At 53.9% G+C, this 27,394-nt stretch overlaps 1 protein-coding gene across 5 annotated transcripts in view; it reads right to left on the bottom strand.

Annotated features, from left to right (window-relative positions):
- Positions 1 to 348: 348 nt before the first annotated feature.
- The window catches only part of EXOC6B (exocyst complex component 6B), a 245,396-nt gene continuing 218,350 nt past the window's right edge, over positions 349 to 27,394 (bottom strand). For 2 of the 5 annotated variants that reach the window (XM_088128714.1, XM_088128713.1), the window contains one exon: positions 9,317 to 11,940. In XM_088128714.1, coding sequence (XP_087984840.1) covers positions 11,617 to 11,940 — 324 coding nt within the window. In that variant the 3' untranslated portion in view covers positions 9,317 to 11,616. Of the gene's footprint in view, positions 11,941 to 27,394 lie in introns of all 5 variants that reach the window. The other 3 variants (XR_015793513.1, XM_088128712.1, XM_088128711.1) reach the window with 3 other exon arrangements.

Consider the following 27,394-nt stretch of genomic DNA (forward strand, 5'->3'; position numbering starts at 1 on the left):
CCTGTAGGGTTGGGGGAAGCAAAGATAGTCTGCAAGGGCAGAAAGGCATGAGAGGTAGAGAGAATGGGGTTGGGATAAATCAGCTTCAACTATGCTTTCCTTCTTTGGTTTAGCATTTCTTACCCTTTTCTACCCTCTGCAAAGCGCTGTTTAACCCAAAAGGGAATTGTGCAAAGCGGGCAGGTCTGCCCCAGCCCGGCATCTCTACCTGGGTGGCTCGCTGCCGGAATGAACCTGTGGTTGTCATTTTAAATGCCAATTTTGCCTATGCAATAGTATTCTGTTTTTAAGAATTTGATAAGCTTCCTTGTATGTTTATTTTAAGAAGGGGGAAAGCAAGAAAAACACTTTTTAAAAAATTCATACCTGTCATTTTTATTTTATTGGGCTGATTCTGCCACAGAGGGAAAGCAACGTTGTAGGTTTCTGTCACAGCAGATGGGAACCTGTGGCCATCCTGTCTGAGGATAATGGGAGTTGCAGTCCAACACATCTGGAAAGGGAAGCCAGCCTTGGGGCCTCTTAGCCTCGGCCGCGATTCTTGGCAGGACCAGCAAAGTAGCCACCGGGAGCCTTTGCGGCAGGAGCAGCACTGGGCCACAGGGCTCAGCCCTGCCGTGGGCCACCAGAAGCCGCTGCCCTCCTCCCTGAGCCTCAGCCAAATGTTGATACGGGAGACGCACAGAAGCCGCTGGAGCCCCTAATGAAGACAGATGGGGCCAGTTGGCCGCCGCCTCCCCCTCCACAGATCTCCTTGTTTTTTACAAGGAGAGGAAGGTCCCTGCCAGATTTTCCTCCGGCCATCCAGAGGCCTTGGCAGAAGGAGGGGACCGGGATGGGTGGCTGTCACGGAGAACAGTCTCTTGAAAGGCACTTTGGTCTCCCCTCCAGATATTTGGAAGAGCTCAGTGGGTGCGCCCCTCCACCCCTGTTGAAAAGCAGCAGCAGCCGCCACCGCCGCTGCAGGACTGAACGGCCACCTTTTTCCTCCTCCTGGTGCTGCTGCTGAGGGTTGGATCAGCTACCAGGAAGGTAGCTGGGCACTGCTCAGAACGGATCCTCCGAGATTGGTGGCTAGCCTGCTCTTCCTCGAATCCATCTTGTTTAAATTGGCTTCTAAAAGCCAACTCAGCTGATGGCTGTACATTTCATAAGACACATTTCCTTTATCAATCCAGATTGTCCCATTTCTCAGGTTCATTAGATGACCTCGCTAAGTCTTAGAGTTTTAGGAGAGGAAGACGTTCCCCCGTCCAGTTCTTCTGCCTTGTACATAATTGCACACAGCAGCATCGCCATCCCTCATTCGCCACAGCTCCAGACTTTGCAGCCTTCCCTCTCCGGCCAAGAAGCCCCCGCGGGGTCAGTGCCGCCTGGCGGAACTAGCCACTGCGAGGAAGCCTGTTCAGTTCAAAAATTAATTTTATTTTCAAACATTGGTAACAGCCTTGCACTTCAGTTTTGCCCTGGAATCTGCACATCGAAAATGATGCTTTAGAATCATGCAGACACCTAAAATATAAAAAGACCAGAGATACCCAACTGTTCTATAAAGATATTGATGATGGTTTCAAAGAAGGGAAAGAATTTAGAGCTTGAAAGTTTATACAAGCCGGTGGATTTTATTCTTAAGAAGCTTATCAGTTGAATCAAAATGTGAGAATCAGGGCTTGACTGAGCGCAATCAGACTTCTTGCAACAGGACAATAAGATTCACTGCAGGAGCAAAAGAATATTTCCTTCTGTTTTAAATTGGGAGGCTCACAAGAGTCCAGAAAGTGCCAAGAGTAACTCTTTCTGCCCGCCTTCTCCTATTCCACCACCGCAGAGGGGAGCAGAGCTCAGCAGCAGCTCCAGCGCCAACCCCGGGCACAAGTCCCAGCCGACCATCTGAGGACCTTCTTCGGACTCCGCTGCCGTAACCAGCAGCCAGAACTGAACGCCCGCGGATGCCAGGGGCCGCCCCACCAGTTCCCGGGCACCACGTCCTCAGACGCCTGCAGCTGATGAGAAGGGCATTCGGCAGTGCTTTTTTGCTCAAGCACAGGCCAAGCTTACAGGGTGCCCAGGGTAGGAAAATGGCGTGTGCCCAAACACAGTGAGTTGCAAGCACACTAGCGCACACCTCTCCTAATGGAAACAGATGATCCTGGCGGGGCCCACCCAGGGGCCGTTAACACTCCTCTTTGTCACAGCGACGTTGAGCGATAGCCCTGCACGGTCCCTTTTCCAATAAGTTGTCCTGTCAGCACGGAGACGGATGGGCTCATAGGAGGGGACGGAACGTCGACAATTTGTCATTCGTGGTTCCGCTTCACATTTGGTAAGGCAACGCGATCCTAGCCCACCGGGCGGCCCCTGCCACTTGCCAGCCCAGGTCCCCTGGCACAGCAGCCATCCTGCGAGGGGATAGAGAGCAGAGGTGATTTACGGCCGGCTCCCCCTAATTGCATTCCAGCCAGCAGGAAAATGGATGGACCCATCCTTCTGATGGATGGCCCTCCCGGGCCTTCATTCGGTTAGGTGGCCTAATACGCGCGCTGCTGGGAAGGGAGAAGGCGGAGAGGTGCTGCCAGGAGAGAGCCTGTCTAGACTGGTGGAAAAGACCGGGAGGGCTCCAGGACGCGGCGGCTGCCCCAGAAGGCAGCAGGGCAGGCGGGCGGAGGAACGAGACGGGGTTTGCCAGGAAAAGAGCTCTGGAGCTGCCAGTCCAGGGTCCCCTGAGCCCAGCCCAGACGCTTTGGAGGAGTCCGCCAGCCACAAACACACCTCGCCTCTGATCTGTAGCAGGAATACAAGGAAACACCTTCCGTTCAGGCAGGCAGCGTGCTCCCTTAGCCCAGAACCCCCCGTTCTGAATGGCCAAGGCCCCCTGGGACCTGGGCATGGTCAGGTACGCGCCACCGTGGGCTACTCCAGCTGTTGGGAAGAAGCTAATGGCTGGAGTTACAATCCCAGAGCAGCATAGACGCTCCCCCAGCCTCCATTCGGCCACAGATACGGCAAACTGCTGAACTGGGCCAACACAAAGAACGGCACGCCCCTGGCCGGTGAAGAAGTCTCCTGTGCTGAGTGCAGAAAGGGCAGAAAAGTCTTGCCAACCAAGCAAGAAGCCCTCGGGGGACGCAGCAAAGACATGGTTGAGAAATCGCCCAGGAGTCCGCGAGGCCGGCAGCGAGAGGCCCAGCCGAGAGCAGAAGGCAGGCCCGAGACTTTCACCCTCGGGCCCTGGAGGGGCGTGCTCAGGCAGCCGGGCACAGAACCCTCAAGGCGAAGACCCTGTTCCCAGCACTGGGCCTCCTCAGAGGCTGTGAGCCTCCGCCCTCCATCAGCCCAGCACCACACACTTACGTGCCTCCCAGCATTATCATGGCAGCCGTGCTGTCGTTTCCAATGGGCTTAACGGTGGTTCAGAAGCGTCTGGGTCAAGATGGGGAGTGCACGGCTGCCTGCCCAGTTGGCGCGGCCCAGGCTTTGGGTTCTCCAGGCGCATCCTCACCTTCCTAAGGTCAGCCGCGACCACTTGATCCGACAGCGCTTTGGCAGCCCCACTGAATCTACTTTCCATTGAGCGATAAGCCCACTTGATAAATCGTTTCACCTACACGTTCAGGATGCCAAGTCCAGGAGTAAGACCCCTCCCTGCACATCTGGCCCTTCCCAAGGGGGACCAATCCCATCCCAAATCCAGTATTTATTCACAGGCAAACCTTTCCTTTGGCGTTTTCTTAGAAGCTTCTGAACTGCTCCAGACGGCTGCTGAAGCAACGGGCTTCAAAACAGCCCGGAAGAGGATTATTAAGGAGACTATTAAGGTGGGAGCTGTTCCCATTTCACGAAGATCAGGTCCACCATCTGTGGCAGGTGGACCAAATAGAAGCCGTCCGTATGAAGGTAATAGAGGACCATCCCGGGTGGGCTAACTGGTTGCTGCCAGCTGGCGGTTGTCCTGATGTTTCCAGCCGAGATCCAGGAGCCTTGATTTTTTAATTACTTTTTAAATAATGGGGATCCTCCTGGGAATCCACAACTGCTCACCGCCCTCAGGGAAGCTGCTTGCCAGGTTACGAGCAAAGGCCAGGTGGAGGCAGAGGGAGGAGAGCAGACCCCGGCCCTGGCTCACTCGCGGGGAGGTGCGGAGGCAACCGGTCAGCTCCTGCCCAGGGAGCAGGTCTTCCGTCACCGAGCTGCCCAGGGTCCCCTCAGGATTCCCCTCCGAGGCGCTCCGTCTCGGCAAAGCAGTGGGGCTTTTCGTTTGGGAGGCTCTGTCCTCCCCCGCCCAGCCAGCTCTGGGATGCCTAACTGAGCACACGGAGAACAGGCGGCGTATAAACCTAAAGCATAATTCGTCAACTCAAACTCAAGCGTCACGCTAGACGCCGCTGCTACTTTGTGCCAATTGAGGAACAAACTATAATTTGGTGATCGTTATGGGAATTTTATACTGGGGTGTCCATGTGCTGTTTGGCGACTTCTGTCAACCGGACCCTGAAAGCAGAACACGAGTGTCTGAGTAGCAAGCACGAGGTGGAAAGCCGTCCCGGGCCAAGCGTTCGGCCTCAAGGTGAAGGGGGGCTCAGCTCGGCTCTCCCAGCCTTGCAGGTTGCTTCCACGACAGCAAAAAAACCCAAAAGGCAGCTACCCCTTTTTGCGAAACCCTTAGGAACGTGATGCAAAACCCTCGTGATCGATGCTTTCAGGGTGGACTAAATCTTAAGGGCAGCTAGGCGAGGGAGATCTGGAGTTGGCCACTGGGGGGGCTCCTCGGATTCTTTCCTATCTCTGCACTGCTGGTGGATAATGTTTAGTAACCCCCGTGGGTTGCCCCCAATTCTCAAAAAATATTTTGAGGGATTTGCTGCTTTCTAGAGAATGCAAGTATCAACGGATAAGCAATCCCAACGGGTACATTCATACAGCTTTAATAAAAGTTACAACAGGAGAATATATGTACAGTTCAAATCCACATGCTATTATCTAATGCAGTTTAATCGGTAAACCCACGCAGTCCCATTTTATCTTCTGAATCCAATAGCTGTATTGCCTGCCCGAGAGAGATGCCTTATGTGAACTCCATGTTTTCCCTTTGTGCAAAAAAGCTCTATTCTCCACATTAGTTTTAGAAATACTCCATCCAAAATAGCTACCCAGAAAAGCATACATGTATACTTAGGTATACACAGACATACGTGTGTGCATGTGTGTGTATAAGCAATTCATTAAAAAAGGACCCGCTGAGAAGCTTGTATGTCGTATGTCGTTGTGGCTGAGCCACGGGGACAAGAACCATTTTTTAATGCACTCCCGGTTTGTGGCCACCATTCAGAAGATGACTTCAGCAAAGGGGCCGAAATTTGACCACAGGGCGTCCAGAAATGTGGAGCTGAGAAAACTACCCCTCAGAAGGGAGAAGTAAGATGGAAAGATGGGTGCAACGGTGGCAAAATGCCATGAATGCTGCCTGTGCAAGAAGGCAAAGCGTTTGCCAACTCCTGGGGGGCTGCCAGGCCCCCCTTCTCTCACGCTGGGGCACCACGCCTCCGCCACAAAACGGACCGGCAGCCTCGCTCGCCCCTGCCCGTTGTCATCACGTTAAAAAACGAGGCCGGAACAAGCGGCCTTGCGTTTGGAAACCAACGTTTCCTACCAAAGGGAGTTTTGAGAACGCAAACAAGAAGACGTTGGTAATACAGTGGAGGCATCTTCCCTTTAGATGAGGGGCCACATTTCAGCAAAGTGCAAACTAGCAAAATCTTGGCTCTGATCTCCAATCAGAGTCCCCTTAACAAAAGGGTTGGTGATCCACTGGCACACATCTCTGTAGAGAAGAGGAGGACAGATTCCCTTCCAGAGAACAAACCTTCCTCAAGGGGTGGTCCAAGGAGATCTGGTGGTCTTCTCCTCCCCGATGGGCACCGTATCTAGTTAAGAAGAGGGAGGTGCAGCACTTCCCCATCTGATCGTGCGCTGCTGGCCTGGCCGGGAGTTTACTCCAAATCCTTAAAAACTGCAGACGGTGGCAGGGCCCAGCCCCGATCAATGCCCCCCCCCCACCCCTGATTCTGCTCAGATCGCTAAGATGGCCAGGCTCCTCCACACTATTTTCCCCACTAAAAATGACAGAGTGAGAGGGACAGACGCGCACGCCTTCCATATCGGTGAGAGGGTTTTTTAACCTGTTCCTTCATGCAAAACTTGAATGAGAGCATGTTCAGTGCACAAACTCTCCATGGAAATGACTCGCATTCTTTTGAAGGTCTATAGGATGACCTTGCTTGAAGCCAGATGTTACCCAGGAACAGAGCACCTCAGTCCCATTTCCACCAGCATAATTTGCAGAGTTGTTTGGAGTCGGCCCTCTCAGAACCAGCCTGACCAGCTCACAACCGTCGCTCTCACAGGTGCCAGAGCAGGGAGAGGAGAGGCCGGGGACCCGTCCGCTGGCCGCCCGGCTGCTGACAGACCAGGAGGAAACTCAGCAGTGGGTTCCACAGACCTCGCTCTGGGCAAGCAGGCGCCCAGCACCCCTCAGTGGTGAAGCTCTGCCTCATCAGGCCGGGCTGCCCACAAGGCAGCTTGGATGCCGAGGAAAGAAAAAATGTGGCCACGTCCCTCCAGGATTGCACAGAGGAGCTCCAGAAGGAAAACAAGCCTTGGGCGGGTCCAGGTGAACCAGGGGTGGGAAGACTTTTGGTGCCAGTATGAGAGGCGCTGGGTGCTCTGCGTGGTCTGGACATGAAGCCGGACTCTGAGGAACCCCACGGGCCCCTCCGTCTCCTCCCAAGTGCTCCATGGGAGGCTGGTGCTCCCAAGGGGCCAGCCAAGTGGCCGGAGTGAGACAGAAGGAGTGACTCTGATCCCCCAGGGTCAGGGCGAAAGCTTCTCTCAGCAAGGTGGCCCTGCCCGTTTCTCAGAGAAAGCCCTTGAGGATGCGGCGTGGGGATGGGAACTGGGAACAGTAAACAAGCTGAGCTCCGCAGTGGTGGGAGGAGGACACTTCAGGAGATGGGGAAATCATCCAGCTTAACAGCGGCTGAGTGCTTCATGCGTGCCCTTCCGTCCTCCCTTCTTAGCAGAGATATGAACACTCACCTCAAAATGTGAACCCCGGGATCTGCGCAATGTGCTGGGACCGTCTTCAATCGCCCAGCAGCAAAGACGAGCCAAAAAGGCAAGTTGGTGGAGGATCCTTGTTTGCGAGGGCCCGTTTGGCAGCCCCGCCCTCGCCTACTTGGCCCACGGGCATTTCAACAAGAAACGAGCTGGCGGCACGGCTCCCTCCCCTAAGGCACTGTCCGGCTGGTCGAGATGAGCCGTGCTGCACTTGGTTAGCTGGGCCACCAGATTTCGGAAGACGTTTGTGCGGCCTCTGAGAAGAAGGCCTCCCCTTGGTGCCCTCGCTGCGTGGACAAAGGGGCCGATGGACTCTTCCTTCAGGGCAGCCCCTGCCCCCTGCCCCGCCGAAGCAAAAGGGCGCTGCGTAGGGGCCAACGGGGAGACCTGAGGCGGCCAGCAGATGGACCCCCCTCTCTCCGGCCACACGTCCCAGCGGCCCTGCGGAGCACCTGTGGCATCTCTGGGTGGCCTATCAGCAAGTACTTTGCAGGGGCTGCCCCCTCTTTTGCCTGAGAAGAAGAGGCCACGTACAACTGGGGAGGGCAGCTATGTCGATATCCCCCCCCCCCCCAGTGCAATTATGGCTGTAAATTATTTGCCACACGGAAAGCAGAGTTCTTGGCACAAAAGCAGGCAGAAGAAAGGGAGGCAGCAGCATCTGTGGCCCGGGGGCCAAAAAAGTCAAAACGGCAGCCGCTATTCCCTTTAAAAAAAAGAATGGGGCTTCAACTGCATGGTCTGGCCACCATCTTGACTTTTTTGACCCAGAGGAGAGGCAAACCTCAGCCCAAATAACAAATACCTCCCTCCAACTGTACTATCCTCTTCGTTAAAAGCTCAAGATTCAGATTTTTAAAACAAGGTTTTGTTCTCCATCAAATACATTTTAAAAAGCTCTAATTCCCTTCATCTCCCTGAAAAGAGCTAAGAGAACGTGCTCCCAACACCTACTGGCTACAGAAAAGGGCCAGAGCTGCCCAAACGCTGAGAAATAGACTTTTTAAAAAAACGTATCACCGAGAAATAGGGCTGAAAGCACATATTAAAAAAAAGAGCAGCTTGTATTTAAAATGGGGCCGAAGGGCCAAGGGAGGAAGGCCGCCCTTCCAGGAAAGACGTCGAGACGGGGGCTGAAGCAGGGGGGTCGGGGCACCCCACAGGGGCCACCCTGGTGCTCGGGAACACTGACGCAAATGATTTTTCCCTTTAAAAATTCTGCATTTTGAGTAAAAGCAAGGAGGACATCCGGAGATGCAACGCGAAGGGAGTCTCCCACCGCGCCTCTGGGGTTCCTTGGAGTGCCAGGATTCGGAGGGGAACGGGGTCCTGAAGCGCTCCCAGCCTTCCCTTCAGCGCTCCCGGGGCGGACCAGAGAGCCGAGCCCCGCCCCGGCCAGGCCCCCTTCAGCAAAGGGCAGCAGTGGCCCACGTTGCCGCACGCGGAGGCGCTGCCGCGAGGACGAGCCGCACAGGCCAAGAGGCGGGTGGGGCTGGGTGGGGGCTCTTCCCCCGAGAAACCCACCGAGCGCTCAGGGCTGGCCCAGCTCCCCAGAGAAGCCTCTCCGGGCCCACCGATGCAGCAAGGTGGCCCTCAGGACATCCCTGCCCAAGAACCCGCCGAGAAGCCAAAGGCCAGGCGGCAGGCCGGCCCTGTGACCACACGGAGGATGGCAGGATTCGCAATTCTGAAACGCAAAGCAAGCCCCCCAGCAAAAAAACCCAGCTGTGTGAATGCCCCCCCCTTCAGCAGACATCAGAGGGGAATAAACGCTTCATTATCAAGGTGCATCTGGAAGCCTGGAAGCCGCAGGTGCTGACTGGTCCCCTGGCCCCAGCCTTCCAGGAAGGCTCTCCGGGGCTCTGAGCTTTCAGATCCAAGTGCAGTCTTTCCCAAGCGAGCCAGCTCCCCCACAGAGGGGGCCATTGCTGAAGACCCCACGGCTCCATCCTGCGACCCTCCAGCAGCCACGCCTGTCCCCGGAGCCGCTCTGCCCCTCCCACTGCACCGCCGGGCGCAGGCACCGCCCTGCCAGCCCCCACCCCCCCAAGGCCACCGTGCAGCTGGTCATCCCTCAGGAGTGGTGGCTGCTGCTGATCAAGGTCCGCAGCTGCTTGGCCACGGTCTCGATCAGCTTCTGCTTGTCCCGCTCATTCTTCCGGAACTGCGCGAAGACGTTGTTCTTGCGGCTCGTGTCCTTCATCCTGTGGGCAGGCAGGGAAAGCGTCAGACAGAACAGCCCCCACCCAGGCGGTGCAGCAGAGGCTCTGAGCCATGGACACTTCCTTTGTGGGAGGCCAGGCCAAGGGGGCTGGGAGTCTCCCCGCCAGATATTCACACCCCCCCACCCCTGCTTCCCACAGTAGGCAAGGAACCGCCTGAGAGAGACCCTTTTCCCCCAGAGGCTGATTGTGCAAATGACAACTGGGTCATCACCAACACGTATGATGCTTGGAAAGTCTATCAGGGAGGAAGTCAAGGGGGGAGATTTGGAGAGCTTCAGTGGCAGGCTCACCAGTGCAAGGGCAGAAGCAACACCTACATGTAGATGGTGCCCAAGGGTGGCAGTGTCCTTTCCAGCGTGCTATGGGCACACGCCACATGCTTACTCCATGCCCAGGACATTGGCGGGCTCAAGGCCACGCCAGCAGAAGGCAGAATGGAGGCCCACAGTGCCCAGAGGCCACTGTAGCCCCCAGGGGAAGCCAGGAGTTTGCTCTGGAGATAAAGAAGCGAACGGCACAGACTGGGCTGGGCCTCCTTCTCGCCTCTGGGATGGCAGGCGGAGGGCACAGCAGAAGGAAAGCAGCAGCTTTGGAAGCTTCTCTGGAGCCCCGGCCTGGCCAGCGAGCGGCAGAAGAGCTTGAGATGAACCGAGGGACTGGCAGACAGTCTTTTGCGACCTGGTCCAGTCAGAGAGCCCAGGAAAGGCACCAAGGTTGGGCGGGCCGCTGTCTCCGGGAGCCCTCCTGTCTGGCCTCTCCCAGGGTGGTGCTCCCTGATTCATGGCCATGACACCCATCTTTAGAGCAGAAAGTAGGGAAAGGCAATTGCCTTCAGCCTCTGGACTGAATACCACTAGCTGGGGCATCGAAAATCAACGGTAAGGTTCGTGGGGCTGACTGAGATCAACACCCTGCTGGGTCCATGAGGGTTTTCACGCCACAAATAACAGGACAGGTAGGAAGAAACGGTCCGAATGCTCAGCCCAAACTGGCCCAGGTTTGTGCAAGTCCATCTGTCAACAGTGACAGCCGGCCCAGAAGCAGCCCTTAGCAGCATTGGTGGATCAAGTTCCAGGAGAGGAGGACTCGGCACCAGAGCACCCCACTTGCACGTACAGTCCAAGGATGCATTGCAAAGCCACCCCAGGGGGCCAGACATACTTACTCTCGTGAGATCCTGCGAGGAGGAGGGAGGGACGGAGGAGGGAGGAGAGATAAACCAAGAGGAAAAGTTTAGCAGCGGCACGCACAGCTCCGGCGTCCTACTTCCTGGCTCACTCGTCCTACTCCCGCCGAGAGACCATGCAAGCCCTCCGGCGTGGAGAGGGGACAAGGGGAAGGGCAGCGGGGGCCGAAGGGCAGCAGCCTGGCCAGGCCTTTGCAGGCCCTCCTGAGGACCGCAGGGAACGGGGAGCGTGGCTCAGGAAAGGGTGAAGCCATTTGGCTAGAGGACCTGTTGTGGCCGCAGGCTGTTGTCCTCTGCCTCACAGTCCTGTGCCCAGTCCCCGAACAACCCCAGCGGCCACCTAGCGCAGCAGCCAAGCCAAGGTGACGCATGCAAGCACTGGCGAGTGACACCTCCTTTGCCGGGTCAACCCTTCTTTCCCCAGCTCTGCTCCTGCGGGATAACTATCAGACAAGCTCTTGTCGGGCCCAAGATGCTGCTTCCACCTTCCCCCAGTAACCACACAGGTAGGACCAGCAGAGCTCCAAAGGCCTCCACTCTACTCCACTTGCACGTGGTGGCCCTGAGAGGTAGAGCCTCCACGTTGCCCTCACCCCAAGAATCCTCTCCTCCTTCATCCTCCAAGAAGATGGGCATTCCTTCTGAAGCTTTCTGTGTGAGTGGTCTTCCCCACCACTCCATGAAGTAATTATGGGTTGACCGAATACAGTCCTGCCTATGTTTTCTCCTTCCCACGTCACCATTTCCCAAGGTCTAAGCCATCTGCTGAGCAGCGCGACCCAGATGGCCTTGAAAGAGTATCTGTGGGATCTGAATAAGCTGGCCTCCTGAGGTGAGGATCCTGGCAATGGGATAGGGCGGGGGCACAAGCCACCGTGGGAGATGCTCGGTACTCTGGGGCAAGTCCTTCCTCGGCGTGGCCCTGATACACAAAGGCCTCAAGACCTCGGGCCAAGGAGGCGTGGAAAGGAAGGCTATGCGACCCAAGGAGAACGTGGGGGAGGCCCATGGCCCTGGGGATCGCCTATTGCGCAAAAGCTCCTGCTAGCAGCAGCCACCCGCTCAGCTGCACACACATCCCCAGCGTCTTACTCACATCGGCCAGCCAACGCGCATTAGACTCTTGAAGCGACAGCCGCACCCGCGCCACACGCAGCATCCCATAAGCAGCAGCTCTCTTGCGCATGGCAGGCCCGTCAAGGGGCAAGCTGGCCCTCCCCCCCGGCAGCCCGGGAAGGGAAGAGCAGCAGGAGGTGAGGCTGTCAGGCAAACCCCAGGGGAAGAGCTCAGGCAGGACACTAACTTTTCCAGCAAGGCCAGCGCGGTCGTCGGATTCACGCGAAGGTACTTGCAGGTCGGCTGTCCGTAGTCCGCCAGGTACGTCGACCAGTCCCACTGGAGGAACAAATCTAGCAGCTGAAAGAAAAGATTGGGACTGAGAAGACCATGGAAGATTCGCATGTGGAGATGCCGGACTGCTCTCCGACCCAGGTTCAAAAGCGGCCTCTGCCTTTGCGAGTCACCTGTCGACAACCTGTCGCACCAGGTCCTCTGGTGTCGTACCAGAACACTTAAGGCTAAAGGTATCCCTCTCGGCATTCAACCCCAGGCACCACCTCAATTCTAACGACTGGTTTTGTTGTACAGCAGCCACCAGAGCAAAATGGGCGGACTGCCCACCCCGGTCAAGGCTCCCAGAGGCCTGATGTTGGATCCCCTCTCTCTAGGGCTGAACAGACCACCACCATTTCTTGCTGGGGAGTTCCTCCAGAGGCTCTTGAAATGGGTGGGTCGGGTAGGGGACATTTGGGAGTTCAGGGTTTTTTTGTCAGAGCTTGCAAAATTTGTAAGTTTCTTCATAAATCCAGCTGAAAAGTGGAAACTGGCAAACCAAGACCAACCACTTTCTGGCTAATGAAGGATGAGAGCCCAGGAAAAGCTGGGGGCAGCCTGGAAGCAGCCAGGGATCTGAGCAAGCCCCCCTCCCTCCGTGGCGCTCAGAAAGAGCTGAGCCTGCAGGAATGAGGGGAGGTGGGATTTAGCCTCCGTGATCCTCTGGCCACTAGCGGGAGGGAGGGCTCTGCAAGAGACAAGGCGTTTGCTCCTCAGCCCTCAGGGTAAGGGGTCCGGACCCAGAGCCCGGTGGCCGAGTTCACCCCAGGAGGGCGGAGGAGCGAGGGCAGCCAGCCTCCGTATCCCCAGGCAGCCGCCTCCTGGCGCAGCCCGTCCTCCTCCGGAGCAGGGTCCGGGCTCCTTCAGCGAAGACCAGCAGAGTTGGGAGGACAGACGTGATGGATGGCCCGCAGGCCTGCCATCCCGTGGCCCCATCAATCTTGTGGACACGCGGCTGGGCTGGGGGGACTCGGCAGGCTCTCCTCCCTCGTGCGGCCGTATTTTTCCTGCATGCGGAGAGCGGTTGCAAAGCAGCCCAAGGGTGGGAGGCTGTTCTCTGGAACTCTGACAGTGCAGGACAATTTACACAGCCCGTAAATGGGATTTTCTTAGTTTTCCACTTTAAACTTTTCACCTCCTAAATCGGGGAAGGGAAGAGTCTTTCATGAGGACATCCCTAACGTGTGACTCTTCCACAAATTCTGCCACTATCTTCTGGGGTAGACTCCAAAACAAAAACATGCAAATGCCATTAATTCCTCCAATTAAAGAGCTGGCTGTGCGGGTCCATACATCAAACCTGACAGCGCACACACAGACGCGCACCAGTGTGGGGAAAGAGCCCTCGTCAGCAGGCTCAGCTGGGAAGGGCAGCCTCATGTGCAGCGACCGGCCGGGCCGCGAGGTGGGCAGGAAGAATGGCAGCTCTTGCCCTGGGGCACTTCAGGGAGACACGGGGAAGGGGGGCCAGGGAGCCAGCTTGCTTCTTAAGAAAGTGGGGGGCTTGAGATGGGGAGGGAGAAGTTGTGGGCAGCCGATTTCTCTCCACCTTCCAATCACCCTTCTGAAATTTGTCCCAGTCTAGCAGGGAGGAGGAGCACAAGCCATCAGGCCCCGCCCGTGGCTGGCCCACACGCCACCTCTCCCAGGGGGCCAGGCTACCCATGGCCTTCCTCAGCCCCCACAGCAAGCACCGCTGCCAGCTGTTGCTTGTCTGCAACGTGTACAGGATTTGGGAAAGAGGCCTGGAAAACACCTCATACGGGCGGCAGGGTGGGCGGGCCGATCCTCCGAAGGAGCTCAGACCTGGAGAAATAGGGCCGTCTCCTCTCTTTATGGGGCCGTAAAGAGCAAGATGTGGCTGTGAGTCACGCCTCAGAGGAGGGCCTTTACTTTGCCCATAACACCTTCTGTAGTTTCTGCAACAGCGGCAGCTAAAGGCTCTTTGGGAAGCCAGAGCTCCCAGGCTTGAGAGGTGGCCACATTCCAAGCGTCTCCAGCAAGAACGGTGCGGAAATGCAACACTCCCATCAACGCGAAGGCAGCCAAGTGGCACGCAACGCCTCTAGCTCTCCGCCAGCTCTCAGGACTTAATGGAGAGAAGACCCAGGGCTGAGCCCCTCTTGGCCTGCGCGTGGGCCCCAGAGGGAAACACAGCCGTTGTCCCCCCGCCCCCCACCATGAGCCAGAGTCCCCGCCTTCCCATTCAGTTCTGTCCGTGGTTATTTCCCATTTTCATGCCCGGCCCGGATGAATGCAGCGAACGAAGTTTGGGTCGAGTCCTGGCCCCCGAGCAAGCACCACCGGAGGCAAACTGGTCCTGTTACAGGGCGGTCAGGGTTGAAATGTGGAGTTCCTGGTTGTCTGCTTGCATCGAGAGCACCCGAACCCCACGGCCCTGTTGTATCCGAGGTGATGGAAAGGCCCCAGAGGAAGTGTTGGGCGGCTTCCTAAGCTTCTGAAAGAAAGCCCGCCGACGGAGACTACAAGGCTTACGCAAACAAGGTGATTCACCCTCGGCTAGTCATTTCTTGGTGAGGTTCTTCCTTGTCACCAAACAAGGTCCTTCCTCTTCAGTCACACACCTGCAACAAGTTCCCCAGGAGTGGAACAGGAGATCAAGCGTAGGCAAACAATTCAACGCTCAAGGTCAAGCCGCACCATCAGCAATCCTCTAAATGGCATTCAACAAGCAAGCCACAGATGTATCCGAACTGGAGCCTCACACCAGGGGATGAGGCCGGTGCACCCCACACACGCTGGCACTGCGAGCCAAATCCGCCACCCCTACGCAAGCACACCCAAACACAGTCTGCCTCTTGCTTTGGAAGAAACGCTTCCATTAACATCAATAAGGGATGTCGTCCCCCAAAACAAATGGCAGCCATCGCATCCGAAGTAGGGAAGGGCACGTGAAGAGAGCCTGCTACATGCCGCTAGGTCTCTGCGCCATCTTCTCAGGTCACCAGGCGCTCTGAGCTCGTGCCTGTAAAGAGATCCACTTGCTCAACTGACTGCTAAAGCGCGGAGGAAGAGAGAAGTGGAAGCGGTGCCCATTTCTGTGGATGAACCCTGCCACGTTCTCTCAGAAGTAGCCCCTTCCCCAGCTGTTCTCCAGTTCACAACTTCATCTCTGAAAAAGGCTATGGGAGGCCCTTCAGTGCTGCAGCCACGACGTTCCCGGACTGCCCTGGGTCCCTATTTCTAGGCAAGGGGTGCTGGTGCTTCCAGAATTACTCTTTTCTTTCTGCAGATTGAGATTATAAAAAAACAAAAAAACCCACAGTACTTGTTCTGCCTGCCAAGGGTAGCCAGTAATTCAAGCCTTGTTCCCCTGTAGGCAATAGAAATTTTAAAGGAAATTCAGATTACAAAAGCAATTAGCAGAAAGGAAAAAAAGCCACCTATTAAGAAAGGAAAGTGGAAGGAGGAAGCTGCTCAGTACAACGGCTGCAACTGCTTTCTAAGGCAAGCCATCGCCATCACGCCATCCTCTGTCTCGCACTGCAACTCATCCACATTGCCAGGCCTTGGCACACGAACACAAAGGGGGATGAAGCACAGTCGCCCTGTACACACCCTCAGACAGGAGGGAGATAACCTTGAGTGGCTTCATAAACATGGATCTTTACCAGCAGAACTCAACTGCAGCTAACTAGGGCCCTGACTACAGAAGAAATGCAAGTTGAGAACAAGAAGAGAAATACACGTGACATTTCCTGAAAGCTAGTGAAATTCCCTTGGAAGCGCTGCTCAGGAAAGGGTTCGGCACTGGCTGGGCCAAAGATGACTCTCTAACCTGAGAAAGGACAGTCCAAGTCACCGATCGCTTCTTTGAAGTGCATGTCTAAACCCTGTAATGTGTGGATGAAAGAGACCAATGAAAAAGCGTGTTGTGTATTTGAGTCCTAACCCTAACCCTAACCTTGTTTCTGCCAAGTGAGTAGAAAAAATACCCGGAAGAGTCTGGAAGCCCCTTTTTCGACCAGCACATTTTGTTGAAAGGCAGAAGCTCTCTTCGCTCTCAGCACCTGATGAAGTGAGCCGCGGCTCAGTAAAGCTTGTGCCTTTGCATAAAACGTCTGAGTTGTAGAGGGCTACCAGACTCCTTCTGATATTTGGCCATGACTTTTCCTACAACGTCTACGAATCAAAGGGCTGGAACTTTCCCTGCGGCAGAAGAAGGCCCTGATTTGGGGCACCACAGACCCCACCCCACCCCACCTGCTCCAGAGGGATGCTCTGGAATTCCTGAAGGCCAGGTAAATTCCCTTTCCCTGAACACCAAGCCAAATTTGAATTGTCCTGGAAGGCAACCAAACATTATTGGGCAACAGACAAGAAAGAAGCACTCTTTGTATGAGCAGTCCAAGATCTGGCTGCCTATCTTCAACTGAACTGCCTTCTTGGGAAGACAGGCGAGCAGCAGAGTGCAGACGCTTCGCAGGGCAAATGACATGTCGGAGGAGAAGCCAAAGGGCAGCTCATGCCCAACAGAAGGGCCATCTATGCAACTATCCGCAAGGAGCTGCCACCGTTTGCCGAGTCGAGAGCTTGCTGTTGCTCATCGGGCAGCTCCGGTGGCCTGTGTTGTACAGAAGCCACTGAGACACGCCCTCAGAGCCACACAGGGCTCTTCTTAGCAGGGGAGGGCGTGGCTTTGGCCAGCAGCCCCAGAGAGTGCTTCACACAGACCTTCGTCAAAGTAGAGCATCTCTTCCAAGCTTTGCGCAGCAATAAAATGTACACATAATCAACCTTCCTCACTGGGCCCCCCAGATACGTTGAATTTCAACTCCAGTAATTCCCAGCCGGAAGGGCTGTAGAGTTTCAAATTCCACCTCCGCTGTGTTCTCAGGGAAACGCCTTGTCCTGAGACTCTCCTCCTCAGTTCAGAAATACACCTAGCATGGATGGGTGGCAATACGTTGCATTAATTACGCTTGTGGAAAACTGAGTTAACATTACCGTTTTTCCTAGGACAAAGCAGAGGAGACCAGGACTCAGTCGGGCCCTTCTGCCAGTTTCCCCTCTGAACACGCCCTACTCCCCAGCGGCTGTTGGTTCCCAGGGAAGGACTTTTGCTGGGGAAAAGCTTTCAGTGGACAACCTCTGAGAACTCATCAGCCTCCCTGCAAGAATGATTCTCATGCTGCCGGAGAGGCCGCTGGTCAAGAGGTTAGAAGTTAGCTGAACTTGGGGATTTAGCAGGAGAGAGAGAGAGACTGGTTAATCTTTGGGAATTAGGAAGGGAGCTGCATCCCCAAGTGCCAGTCAGGCCAAAGGCATCTGCTTATGTCCTCAAGCAATCCACAAAAACCCCTCAGGTCATCGGAATCCAGGCAGGAGAGGCAAAGCTGAACAGCACGAAGCCTTCAGTCTAGCCGCATCCGTATCTCTCCAGACTGGATTATTTTTGGATGTGCTCCTGGGCCTGTTTTTCAGCCTTCTCTCTTTATTAAATTAGTTTTCCAGTGGATGGATTCCAGAAACCTTCACATCTGTACTTGCCACATAGAAGCTCTTCCATTTTTTCCATCTGTAAATGCTCATAATTTATTCCCAGGAATATCATTGTATTTCCAGTAACTCTGAAGTGTCACTGTGACAAGGCAACCTGAATGCTCTTCAGACCATCCTCGCCTGAGCTTTGGTGTCCCAACACCACTCCAGAGGAACGCGTGTGCTTTGCTCTTTCACTGTTTGGGCGTGTGCACACCTCGCCTGCTTCCTGAGGAACACGCTGGGAGAAACATCACGTGTGGAAAGGAGTGGTGACTTTGCCTCCGTGGATCCATCTTGCCAAACTGAAGGGCCCCCAGGTATGCCAAAATCACAGCACCCATCAGCTCCAAGTGTCAGGACCTGCCCTGCCCCACAGCCTCAGGGCCACAGCCCTGACCTGAAGGTCTCCAGGGGTGCTTGTTTGGAAGGAATCAGGCAGCAGATCCAGGCCAAGCCTCCTGCTGGGATTCATCGAAACATAAAAGGCACCTGAGACTGGATCCAGCCAAGGGGCGTTCAGCTGGCACCACCCTGAGCTCCTCGCTGGCTATCTAGACGGCTACAAGAAGGACATGAGGCAACAGGGTCTGCATGTCTTGGGTTGATGGCTGCTTCTCCTCCCAGAACAGTGAGCTGCAAATTCTCCCCTTCAGTTTTATCCCCAACTGTCCCATGAGGAGGGTGGGGCTAAGGGACAAGGGCTGGCTCCATCACCCAGGGAGCTCCTGTGGGTTTTAACCTGGCTCTCCCTGGTCCCCATCCAATCCCCCATTCTTGACACCACCCAACCTCTGACACCACCCAGGGCAGCAACTGCCGCCACGCGTCTCGCAGGGCAGCCACATAGGGAAGCGGCCTGGCTTGGAACGGGTCTCTCCTTCTTGGGCAGCCCCAGCACGGGGGCGGGGGGGGGGCGGGGGGAGCCCCCCACTGGCCTCCACAACCCCCCCAACTCCAGAGAAAATTGGTGAGAAGAGGAAATGTTTGCAGCAAATCCCCAGTACAGTCCGAGAAAGGGTAGCAACCTGCCAAGGGGGCCTTCTCCTCTTTCACCTTCTCGCCTCCAGGAGTAAAGGAGTCTTTCTAACCTGCCCCCAGTCTTTGCAGCTCCAAATAGGCAGGCAGCCAAACCCCAGAGGGGGGCCGCTCGGCTGCTCCCTCCCTCCCCTCCCTCCCTCCAGGAGGCAGCCCGTGCCCACGGAGAAGGGCGACCCTCACCCTTGACCCTTGGCTGGATCTCTCTCTCTCTCTGAGAATCCAGGTGTGCAGGAAGGCCCACCCTCTCCTCCCCCCCAGCAGAGGACAGAGAAGAGACAATGGAAAACATGGAGCAGCCAATTGCCAGCTGCTCAATTTGGAAATCCCCTTCCCTTATCTCTGGTAGCCTTGGCCTACAGGGCTATTCTGCAGGGAGCCCCTGACCAGAAACAGCAAAGAATGTCAGCTGAGAAGCGGGGGGGGGGATCTCTTAACGAGGGACGCACAATTAGAAAGTTTTGAAGTGACCTCCCCAACGACCCAGCAGCGGGGGTTGCTTTCTCTTTTTAGTCAAAAGTTTACTCCATTTTCAACACTAAAGGCTCAGGATATATTTGAAATATGCTGGGATAATCCCAGCTGGAAATCTGCAGGTAAATCTATTCTTTTAATTCATGGGGGAATTACAGCCCATCAACATTCTAGATCAGTTAATTGCTTATCACATTTTCAAACCATTTGAGTTATTGCAAATGGAATTTGGATTTTCTAAAGACACAGAGTACCTTTTGATTCCAGCATTTGGTCCAGATGTCCAGACTCTTGAATTGTAAGAGGGAAGCTCAAGAAAAGGTGATGCTGAATGAATGTGAATTGAATACTGAACTGAGGGACCAGCGCAAAATAAGTGGTTTGGGTTGACAACAAGAACGAATGAGAATAGAAGGACAAAAGGAAGATATGAAGGAAGAAGAAGGGGAGGAGGAAGAAGATCAAGAAAGTCATGGTTGGATGGAGTCAGTGAGATTCTCAAAAGAGAGAGGCGAGAAACGTAAAGAACGAAAGGCACTTTGTGATCGTGTCTGGATGGGATGGATGGATGGAAGGAAGGAAGGAAGGAAGGAAGGAAGGAAGGAAGGAAGGAAGGAAGGAAGGAAGGAAGGAGGGAGGGAAAGGCGTGGGGTGGTAGTGCCAGTGAGCTGGGGCGTGGGCTTGGCCCCAAGCAGGGCTCTGGTTGCATCTGCCTGCCCGCCGGGCTCTGTTCTTGTGCCCTTCGGTGATTGCCACCTGCAAAGCCAAGCTTTCACCCTCCAAGGTCAGATTTGGTGCAAGGAATGGCACTCGCTGCCAGCTAAATAGACCACTATTTTTATTTTATTGGAGCGGCTGTTCTGGGCACCGGGAACACTGTGATGGCAGAAACAGGGAATGACCTATGAGCTTGCAAATACTTTTCTGAAACAGTAAAACACTGCTTTACTACTCTCCCTACTGTTTGCTCAGCTCGCCTCCGGAGGTGCCCTCCCTGCCTCGGCACTAGAACCCTGCAGCTAAGACCCACTGGCCAGCTGACAACCCCAACAAGCCACAACAAACCCTTCCTTCCCTGAGACCTCGATGCCCGAGGAAGGTAGGAGTGCTCCCGGGTTAGTATCACGATAGGAGGACCAGGCCAGGCTTCAAAGTCAGAGCGAACATTGCTCTCCACATCTCAGTTCTTGATTCTCATCGATGGGGAAGATGTAGTTAAGCAAATGGGAGAAGCCAAAATGTGGGAATGCCATGCTGGAAGGGAAGAGAAAGTGGGAGTCAAGGAGTGTCTTGGGTTAAAACTGGATTTTAATAAACTCAGTCGTCCTCTGTATTCAAAAGGGGGTGAAGGAAGATCTGGGAGCTACATGTTACTCTGTTACTCTGACAGTGATCAAGCCGGGAAGGTTCTAGAGCAGCTCGCCGAACGGGGACCAAGCTGCAAGGAAGGCAACGCTCGGGCAATGAGGCATGCCTGGGCGGCACCGCGGAAGCATCATTTCCAACTCATGGGAGTTTATTTTTATCCTTTATCCTTTATCCTGCCTGGGCCATAGCCCACCTTGAACACTGTACTCCTCTGTCCTTTTAGAAGGATTGTGACCAACGAGAAGAGAAGAGCGAGGAGGAGCCCCAGGGGATTAGAAACTGAGTCCTGGGAAGGCGAAGGGAAGAAGAGGAGAGGATCCATTTTAGTCTTCAGGAGACACAGGAGAAATAGGACCGTCCAGAAAGTCAAGACCGCTGTTCCAAAGTACAGGGCCCAGAATAACGGATTCAAGTTACAGGAAGACAGATTCCAGTCCAATGTTAGGACTCTCTTACCTGACCCCCCAAGTCTTTGTAGCTGAAATGAAAGCGGAGAGGCTGTGTTTGCCCAGGGCCACTCCTTGTTCCTACGCCTTGGCGTGTCCTCCCAACCAGAGAACTCTAGATGAGGGCAGGGCAGGGCAGGGCAGGGCCAGGAACTACTTAGGCCACTCGTTAAGCACTGGGTACATAGAGTGCCCCCCCCAGTCATAATAAAGGGCAGCCCCGGGAAAGCTGTTTGCCACCTTCATCAAACTGAGCTGGCCTCACCTCCAGCAGACAGTGTGCCTGCAAGGGAGCTGGCATGGGCTGCCACTATTCCCGGTTCCCAGTCCAACGGTGCCAAGTCCTTTGTGAATTGCAGGTTCCTTTTGTTTACCGGGGGAGGGCGGGGCGCAGAGGAAGGGGTGACCTCTCGCTCACCCCATCCAGTCTGTGCGAAACTGCGGCTGCCGTCACCTCCGCGTGAACTTTCTGATTATCTCAGGAGGGGTTCACCTTGCCTTGAACTTGCTCGCTGCTCTCCAGCGCAGTCACAAGCGTTTCCAAACACTCCAGCTAAGTGGCCAACGGCCCTGCAAGATGGGGGGGGCTGGGGCTGGGGCTGGGGCTGGGGTCGGAAGGGGAACGCGCTCAGTTCCAGCCTAGATCCCGAAGCACAACTCCGCGACGTCCTCCAGGGAAGGCCATGAGGGAAGCGGGCGGGAGCGCAGCCCTTACGCGAGCAGGAAAACAGCCGGATCCGGCCGGCACGGCGAAGGCAGCCATGCTGGCCTAGGGCCCTGGGCGAGAGCAGAAGGCAAAACTGCAGCGGCTCGAGGCAGAGCGCTCCGTGCGACTGCAGGCACGCAAGAGCGAAGGGAGGGGCACCAGGATCCTGCCAGTCCCTGGGAACCCGCGCACACATTAGAGGAGGGGAAAGCAGGCATTCGCAGCGCCCAAGGGGGCTGCTGAGCAAACCCTTGTCAGACCAGCCTCCTGGCACCAGTCACTCAAGCTGGTCTTTGCAGACAGTAGTTTAAGGGGCACCGCGCAGCTGCACCTCAGAAAGCAGCGAACCGGAGCAGCAGGTGGGCACTTCGGGCTGGCAACGGCTCTTAACCTGCAGCTGCCACCGGCTCCGAGGAACCTCATGGAAGGTGTGCACCAGGGAACGCTAAGGAAAAGACAGCCGTGATCACGCCCAACACATCTGCAGCCTCGCCATGAGCAGCCAGTGCGCCCAGAGGCCGAGGAGGGGTCGGTCCGGGCGCTGGGGCTCCACAGCTCCTTGCCAGACACTGCCCTTGTTCCCAAAGGAGCCAGATTTCGTGGGCCAGAGGAGATCTCTCTTGGGACAGGACACGAGCCTCACGGTTTGGGCACCTTTCAAGACTAACATTCACCGTTTCCAGAAATATTTCTAAAAATGGGAACATTTTGCAGTTTTTTAGCACTCTTACCAACCCTGGACATACTTGCCCTGATGCTCCCATTTCAATAAAAAAAGAGGCTATTAAGGTGAGAAATGGGTAACATTCATTTCAACTGCCACATCTCCATTCTCATTAGAATATTGGAACTTTTTTCCCATTCGATGCAAAGTTAACGCTTGACCATCATGAAAGTCATAAGGGATGTAAGATTTTGAACACAGGACCCAGAAGGCTGCAGGTAGAGAAACACACAAGGGCTTAAATTCAAGATCCGTGGGTCCCAACAACCCACTCCGCCATACAAGTGTTTCTATTAGAGACGGGCCGCAGACGCAGCTTGCCTGTCTTTAAAACACCGCAGACCCCGCTGAAGACCTGCAGCTAACCAGGCCTCCAACCTCACGGACCACGCTCAGCTGCCAGCTGAACGGCCCCGGCCCCGGCCCCAGCACCAGCACCGGCACCGGCACCGGCCGAGCTTCGGCTGGAGCCGCACAAGCAACGGCAAAGTGCCTAATCCAGATCTTGCATCCGTCGGGGCTTGTTGTGGGAATTGCCGGAGAAGAGCATTGCCTTTGGCACCAACAGAAATAACAGGATTTATGGCTGTTTGTTGCAGATTAAGAGTAAATCTGGAACCGAAGCAGGAATCTGAACTGAAGCAGGAGGCTCGGCCTTCTGCTCTGTATCAGCCTGACCCCTGGATGCCCTTCCTGCACTCAGTTTCATACTCTTGGAAGCAGGTTGTGGAGGTCACAAACCAGGTTGACCCGACCAAGGACTAAGCCGGTGCCCTGCGTGGAACCTCCTACCTTGGTGAAGATAGTTTACCAACAACTAGATTTATGTTGTGTGCACAGGCTTATCTGCATGGGATAAAACAGATTTACAACTTCAGTGGTGATTATGAGTCAATCAGCTCTGAAAGGAACTTGAGAATCAGCATGACTCAACTCCAAAATGGCATTCGTGAAAAACGACCCTGCTCTTCCTCCACCTTTGGGCACGTTGCTTACCTTCCCTGCTCCCAAGCAGTCAGCCAGGCGCTTCCAAAAACCGAAGGCTGAGGTTTCACTCCCCTGCAGAGCTACCATTACAGTGAAGAAACAGTAGTGAGATGTGCATTTAGTGGGACACAGGACCGCGATACCATGTATGTTACAAACCAATAAAGCAGATAAAATCTACGTGCAATTTACGAAGTTCCTGGAAAAGCTGAAGCAAGGTGGCTACTGGAGAGATCAAGACTACCCCAGCACTTCTGTTCATGTTGGTCGACCCAGCTTCACAGGCTGAATGGCAGATCAGTTTAATTAAAAGGCTGACGTTTTGTGTCTGTGTATGCCCAGTGCAAGCTCAACCCTGCTATAGATGTGAACAAGAAGATGGCTTTCTTTTGTGTTGATCAACTGGAGCAGCAACAGGGCAAGGGCGGGCAGAAGACCTCTTGGAAACGCTGTCCTACGAAGTTTCCTTATGTACTCCCTGTGCCACTGGAGGGCTATGGCAGAGTTTGTTTTGTGTTTCCTGCAGCTGAGCAGAGGTGTTACAGGAGGCCAACTCAGCTATGTCACACCATTTACTCACAGCCTTGAAACTCTGCCATTGTTTGACATAGGGAGTGGGCTCCCCACCATTTCGAGATGGCGCACACACAGGGAGCCATCCCGTGAGACACACATTTTTTGTTACTGCTGCTCATTTTTTGGTGTAAACCCATGTGGAGGTCATGAACTCTTTAAAACAAACAGAGCTGAGGTCATTGTTAGTGAGAAATAAAACAAAATGTGCTCCCCTGGCCAGGGCAATGGAGGAGAGGAGGAATGGGAGGGGAGCCAAAATGGTGTACAATGAACGCTCATTAATCTTTGAGATGAAGGAACTTGGAAATGGGGCCGGCCACAGCAAACTGTATTGATCTACTTCATCAAACCCCACATTCCACCCAAGCCCCTGAGAAATCAGCACTTCGGACAGTGTTCTGCACTTGGACACAGCTGAGTATCTGAAGTCTGAGAACCAGATGTGAGCCTTCCTCATGAACTAGGGCTCCCCATTCAGAGAAGAGCCAGGGTTAGGCTGCAAGGTCAAAAGGCAACTGGAATCAACTCCTAAGTACATGTATGAAAGTAATCCCTAACTTGAACTTGCCTCCTACTGAAGACAAAGGCTTTTTCTCCTCAGCTGAACCATATCAAAAGTGGAACTGTTTGTTAGAATGTATTCTGAAAATGAGCATCATATTTTGGTCCAGGTTCTTGATATACTTCATCCATGTTAGTTCATCTGATGTAACAACTATAAATCCACTGCTTGCTTTCGTATCAACATGGATATGAAAGCATGTCTACATTCTTAGTTGTCACAATAAAGGCAATGGAGGAATGTCCTTCCAGGCAGGTAAATCCATCAGGGATCCTCAGAATGGAATACCTATTTTAGGGAGCTGTCTAGATTCAATCCTATGACTGTTGCACGTATGATTATTGGAAGTCTGAACTCAAAGTCACAACAGACCTTGTTTTACAGAAAAGATCGAGCCTATATTGGTATCTCCACTGCTTTCTGCATCACTTAGACCCTATCTTGAGTACTATGTTCGTTCTGACCAACACATTTTAGGCAAGATTCAGAGACGCAAGAAAGTCTGTGAGATTGCTCAAGGGACTGGAAACAATTTATTTCTAAGGCGAGACTGAAGGAACTCTGTATGTCTAGCCCTGAAAAAAGATTATTGGGGGGATATGATAGCATCTTCAAATACCTGAAAGGCTATCACATGGAAGAAAGCCAAGACCTGTTCTCTATCAGCCCACAATGCAGGACACAGAATAAGGGACAAGGAGGTATGTTCCAAATGAATCTCAGGAAAAGCACCTAAAGAGTAAGAGCAGTTTAACAGGGGAACCAGGGACCCCCAGAGGTGATGGGCCTCCCTCCACAGGATGTGTTCAAGCAGAGGTTTTAAGGCCTCAAGGGCCCCTTCCAGTTCTCTATAATTCTGGCATTCTCTTCACTGGGGCAAAAGCAAAATCTAGAGGCAGTTGTGTAGGTATTAGAACTCTAACCGTAAGATTTCTGATGTATAGGTCCAGCTTTTGCCCCATTAGGATAAAACCTAAGAGAACAACATAATGGGGAGAAGTCTCTTTGCTGGGAATTGAATATAAAAATATCAAGGGCAAGCTCTTAGAGCCTCTCAAAGTATTGTGTAGAAGCAAGGCTTGCTTTTTGACCATAAACTACAGCTATTTGAAGGCTATTTGAATAAAGCCAACCATTTGGAATTGTTCAGACTAAGCTAACGAAAGAGGAGCAGGAGACGAACTGGGACACTTGGACACAACCAAAAACGTTTGCTTGGCCAAAATCCCGCTGTAGTCTCAGCGATGGGCAACCCATTTCCCTTTATGGAATCACGTGCCTCCATCCCCAGAGGCACTCACGTCCCCGTTACGGCTCAAGCTGCCAACAGCACTACCGTCTCCACTCAGCAGGACCGCTCTCACCCCTTTGTGAACCTGCTTAGGGTTTGGCTGGAGAAATTATCAGTCCGAATTGGGAGATGGATTTCCCTGCTGTGCAACAGAGGATGATTTGGCAGTGTGAGTGCATTAGGCTTCCACAGAATTGGATGGGCTTCGATCATCATCAAGGAGTGAGCGACTGCTCTGCAGGAACCAGAAGCCAGTCGTACAAACATCTGATGGAGACTGGACCATTCGACTTGCATGCCAGCTTTTGACTCCATAGCAATTCAAATCCTAAGAATGTAAGAACAGCTTTGAGGCTGTATCAGCCCAAAGATCTACCTAGTCCAGAATTATATTCCTATAACGGTCAACAAAGACTTCCAGGAAGTCCCCAGGAAGACACGAGAACTTCCCACATGGGTGTCCTGGCATAAGGCCTCTACAGTTGCAATAAGACTTAGCCACCATGAATAATAACCCACTGCTAGCTTATTTCCCACTAAACTTACATAATTCCCTTTGCCAACACTTAATTGACCCATAAAATGAAGCCTCACCTCTTATCCCAGGGCTGTTAAACTTGGGTTAGGAGTCTTAGCAAAATCTTTCAGAAGTCCAAAAGTAAGATATGTCTTCTGGATCCCTATTATCCCTTTAGCCTTTTTTACAACTAAGCAAAGTTTCCAGGCAGATGTCCAATGAGAAAACGTCTTTTCTAATCTATATTAAACATGTAGAGCAGAAGATCCAGAAAGGGACTACTTGAGCCAGTTTCATTTCCCGCCAGTTTCTGCACAGGACTCCAAGAGCTTCAGGCTGCAGTATGGGAGAGCCTATGTCTACAGCATTCCTCCCATCGAGTCCCACCACAGAAGGAATAAGGTCAATCTTGCACCACTTCCTTGCGACCAACCCAGTTGGTGCTGGTTTAGTTTTGTTTTGCCCCCTCAAGTCATTCTTGACTCCTGGAGACTGCTTGCCTGGACCAGTCCCTGCACCTTTCTTGGCAAGGTTTCGGAAGGGGTTTGCCCCAGCCTCCTCCTTCCTAGGGCTGAGAGAGGGGGTGGCCCAAGGTCACCCAGCCGGCTTTGGGCCCAAGGCAGGTCTCCTGGTTTCTAGCCTGGTGCCTTAACCACTACACCAAACTGACTCTAGGCTGTTAAGTGGCTTCAAAAAAGGGTTGGACCAATTCCTGGAAGTCCTGGGGATCAATGGCCACTGACCTTGATGGCAGTGGGATGGTCTCTGAAGGCCATCTGCTGGGAGACAAGTGGGCTTCATGGTGCAGTTGGTTGGTCGGCACAAGGGGCAGGTTAAAATACATAGAGGAAGTGCACAAGTCTTGGGTATGTGCTGAAAGCTGGATCAGTGGAGATCCTGGCACTCCTGTTGTTCCCCAGAGAGGGTAGTGCAAAGGACTGAGGCTCTCTTTCTGATGTCCTTGGGATTTCCAGCAGCTCTTGCCCAGTCCTTCCTAGTTTCTTTGGACCTGAACAGCTGCCTGGCTTCCTGCTTCAACTTCTGTGTTTGGCCTGTTGTCTCTTCTGGGGATGCAACCCTGACCCTCTCCTTTCCCTTGGTACTCATGCTTACAACTCAGCACCAGGAACACAAGCAAACCATCCCTGTTTGATGACCGTACTGCTTGAGCAGCCTTCTTGTGAGTCACCCATTCTTTCCAAAGTGGTTCTTCCATCATACTACACAATCATAGAGTGCAAGGTTTGGAAGGAACCTTGGAGATCATCAAGTCCAACCTGCTGCCCA

The sequence above is a fragment of the Python bivittatus genome, unplaced genomic scaffold (assembly GCF_059951505.1).
Source record: "Python bivittatus isolate LINGU-HERP-01145 unplaced genomic scaffold, Pbiv_v1 ctg000740_np1212, whole genome shotgun sequence".
NCBI classification, from domain to species: domain Eukaryota; kingdom Metazoa; phylum Chordata; class Lepidosauria; order Squamata; family Pythonidae; genus Python; species Python bivittatus.